Source organism: Zalophus californianus, chromosome 10 (assembly GCF_009762305.2).
Source record: "Zalophus californianus isolate mZalCal1 chromosome 10, mZalCal1.pri.v2, whole genome shotgun sequence".
Lineage (NCBI taxonomy): Eukaryota > Metazoa > Chordata > Mammalia > Carnivora > Otariidae > Zalophus > Zalophus californianus.
In genome coordinates, this window is record NC_045604.1 from 16,863,787 (window position 1) to 16,867,903 (window position 4,117).

General features: G+C 42.9%; 1 protein-coding gene across 1 annotated transcript; it reads right to left on the reverse strand.

The window, feature by feature from the left end:
• Positions 1-2,166: 2,166 nt before the first annotated feature.
• LOC113932997 (histone-binding protein RBBP7-like) lies at positions 2,167-3,831 on the reverse strand. The gene is given in 3 exon segments (XM_035722412.1): positions 2,167-3,300; positions 3,302-3,585; positions 3,588-3,831. Coding segments are annotated over 3 exon segments (1,269 nt in total). The 3' UTR covers positions 2,167-2,559.
• Between the last annotated feature and the right edge of the window lie 286 nt (positions 3,832-4,117).

Sequence of the window (4,117 nt, forward strand, 5' to 3'; positions counted from 1 at the left end):
ACTATGTGCTTGTCCTCAGAGAATTAAAGCAGGCCCTACGTTGGTTGCCTCCACCCCCCATATTCAACCTCAGAAGCCAAATGACCGCCACGGACAAGTCTCTTCTCAGAGCTCTCTGAGCCTCAGTTTCCCTAGATGCAAAGGAAGTGGGCTGGAAGTGATGCTCTTCAATCCCTAGTGTCGTTCACCCACTGCTGTGACACTCATCTGCCTCTTCTCTTTGGCTGCTTGGGTGACTCCCTGTTCCAAACATCCTGTGGCTCCTTATTTTCTATAGGATAATCCTGAAATTTCCAGATGCCCTGCTCTGGGCTTTTCTGATCTCTTCAGCCTCAACTTTCACCAGGCTATGTCTCTTCCCCATGACCCCCTACCCTACAAGACCCCACTCCTTACAGCTGGTACAGCTTTACAAACGTGATGAATGAAGTCTGTAGTAAAATTCCCCATTCCTTGAAGACAGTATTCTTTGCCAGGGAAATTGCCCCTTTCCTCACGCTGGAAGATTTCTCCCCGCCTCCCACCCCAGGTAGTCCCTCCCCCAAGTCCCCATGGCACCTGTGTAGTCACCTGCATCTGAATTCACCCTACACTGGATGGAGATTGTTGAGGTCCAAATCTTGACTTCTCTGCCAGATGAGTCTCTCTGTGGGGGCAGGCCTGGGTCTCCAAAGCCACTAGGGAAAGAAAATTTTCCTCCATTCATTCTCATTATGTTATTTAGAGATTTGTTATCATAGGATCCTCTTTGTCAACTTGGGTTGTAACAAAATACCATGCACTAGCTACCTTTTAAACAACAGAAATTTATTGTTCACAGTTCTGGAGGCTGAAAGTCTGTAATTAGGGTGCCGTCTGGAGAGAGCCCTCTTCCAGGTTGCACACTGCTGACTTCTTGCATCCCAAGGCGCAGAGAGCAGAGCAGTGAATGTAAACTTTCTCCGGACTCTTCTAAGGGCACCGGTCCAGTTCTAAGGGTTCCACCCTTATGATCTCATCTAATTCCCATCACCTCCCAAAGGCCCCACCTCTTAAGACCATCAGGTTAGGTGTTAGTGTTTCAACATATAAATTGGGGAAGGGAGGGAAGACAAACCTTCAGTCCACAACAAGGACCATTGAGATAAATTTCTTCTATCAGTATGTGTAGGGATTTTATCTTCTAGTTTATCTCATAGTAATATAGTAAATGCTGGACCATTGATTTCTTCTATCTCCTGTATTCCCCTATATTAAAACAAAATGAAAAGACACAAAATACGTAAAATTTTGAAAAAGTTCCAGTTCTATAAGCTGATTACAATTATTTTATTTTAAGCACATTGTTTTCTGTGTCTGTACAGGCCTTTTATGCTGCGATGGTAATGTACAGAATATTATTGTATTCTGAAGTTCACTTAATATACATTTTTTGGGAACAGGAGAAAAAACTATCATAATTAGTTTTAATGGTCATATAACATGTTGTTTGGCAATTTCATGAACAGTTTATGAAATGTTAAAATTTGTTTTTATTTAGTGACCACTCTTCAGATGAGCAGGCATTTTACTGAGCAGACATTGATTTTATCACAAAATTTACATTCAACTTCATTAACATTTTTTAACCAGGTAGGTTTTCATAGGTTTCAGGGCTTCTTACTTGCTTTTTTGGCATTGTAGGATCCAAAATTTATTTTCATTCCTTAGGAATCAGAATAGCACCTTATTTGTGTAATGATTTATAATTATAGACTATTTTTGTTTATGTTTCTTCAATTAAAGGAAAAATAACTCTGAATTAGGAAGGAAATCGATTATCATTTCCATTCTCAACATGAGGAAACTAAGGATCAGAGAGGTTAAGACATCTGCTCTAATTGTTAAATGTACCCTTTGCCCTCAGCTCTAGCCACTGACAACTCCAGAAAAACAGGAAAAGTTCCTTGATATCCCATTACAATGGCATAGAAAATACCCAGACCGTTATACACCATGCTATTATAAGAGAAGTTATTTTGGAGACTGGATAGAAAGAAGGGTGAGGTTCTATTTTTATTTTATCTGTACTGTACTGTCTTCATCTTTTCAACAAGCATTTGCTCTTTATATAGAAGTAAAACTAATGTTCCTCTGCAAAGTTCCCTATATGACAGAGATCACACTCTGTTCTTTTCATAACCTTGCTTTTTTTTTTATTTTAAAACTTTATTTCTGCAAAGCCAATCAACAAGTGTTGGAGGGAAAAAGTGTAAAAGTTATTCTTGCATATTTGGGAACAGCAAGCACTTAGTTTGAGAAAACAAGGACTTAAAATAGTTGAATCAAAGGTAGTACCCTGCTACTTGTATTTTAAAACAACCGAGATGTTCTCTCTCAACATTCCTTTCTTCCTTAAAAGCTACAATATGATACAGTACGCAATAGCTCACTTGAAAGTGCTAGAATCAGAAGGTAAAGAACGCCCTATGCCATCCCACTTACATTTCCTACTATACAATGCCTTTTTGGCACTTGATAAACCAAGCATTCGTGTAGCATTACATACATTCAATAGAAACATTTCTTGTACTTTGGGTTTTAAGATCCTTGCCCCTCCAGTTCCGATGTTGTGACATCTGACTCTTCATCATTGTAAATATTTTCAGCCATTTGCCATATCTGCATGATGTTATCCTCAGACACCGAGCAGATGACCCAAGACTCATTGGGGTTCCAACTAAAATCTGATATCTTGGCAGTGTGTCCTCCATGAATAAACAGGAGTTCTGGAGGCCCATCTTCTGCATCTTCTGCTGACTGTTCTTCTCCAATTTTGCTTAAATCCCACACATTCAGGTGGCGATCGGTACCACTTGAAGCCAGAATAGTTTCGTTATGTGGAGACCAGTGGACCTGGAAAATTTCGTCTTTATGAGATTCAAAGGTATGGAGTTTTAACTTTAAATTACGCAGATCCCATAAAGCTACAGTCTTATCTGCAGAGCCAGTTGCAAGAATGAACTCGCTGTAGGGGTTGAATGACAGGCAGTTGACCTCGGCAGTGTGCGCATCCACCAGGTGGCTTGGCTTGGAGGTGGTATTGGACCTGGTGTCCCATATCATAAGTTTCTGATCATCAGCAACGGATCCAAATAAGGACTCGTGTAGCAGATGCCAGGCCACGTCCTCTACAACAGCCGAGGGGCCAGTGAAGATAGCTTTAGCATCCACAATCTTGCCTTCCTTTGGTCCTGCATTTATATCCCACAGACAGACAGTATGATCGTCCGATGCACTTAGGAGATGTCCGCTCAAATTTGAACTCCAGGAAAGGCCATTAGCCTTCCTTTTGGTGGCCTCTTCACCTAAGATCAGGATTACATTCTCCACTTGGGTCTGGTTTAGCAGGGTGCTTTGTATAGTCAAAAACCAGCACATCAGAAGATGGTGTTTTTGTAGCAATGATGTGAGGATTCTGAGGCATGTAACAAGCACGATTTACTTCTCCTTCATGGTTAATTTTAATTTCACATTCAATTTTTCCTGTTACAGAACCAAAGCCACCAAATTCACCCTTCTCACTGTCACAGTGGGAAGCATCAAACTGTGCATCATCGTTCGGACTCGAGCAACCACGAGATGATTCTGCTCATCAGATGTGTGAGTCCCCAACACCAGCCAATGAAGGGCATAATCCTTTCCTTCTGGTTTAGTCACTTCAGGAAGCCACTGAACGGTAAGACTCGGCCACTGAAGAGCATGGGTCATAACCAGGTCATAGAGAAACGGTGTATTCTTCATCCAGATTTTATATTCTTCATTGATGACACGCTCCTCCACAGTATCTTCAAACATCTCTTTACTCGCCATCTTGCGTCGGATCGTTCGCCCCTCGCCGCCGCCTTGGACTCCCCTCGCTAGCCAACAGCAGCCCAACCGCAGGCGTTCCTGCCTCGCCCAGGTGCGTCACACCCTTCTAGCTCTCGAAGCGTGAGCTCCGTCTTACAGCCTGGGTGCTCCCCAAACGCTGCGTCCTTCCCTCCTGCCTCCTCCCCGCTCGCGGGTACCGAGGTCTGGGGCGCTCTTCTCTCGCTCTCCAAACTTGGAACAAGACTTTTCAACCCGCGCCTCCCAGCCCGCCCAGGCAGCTGAGCGC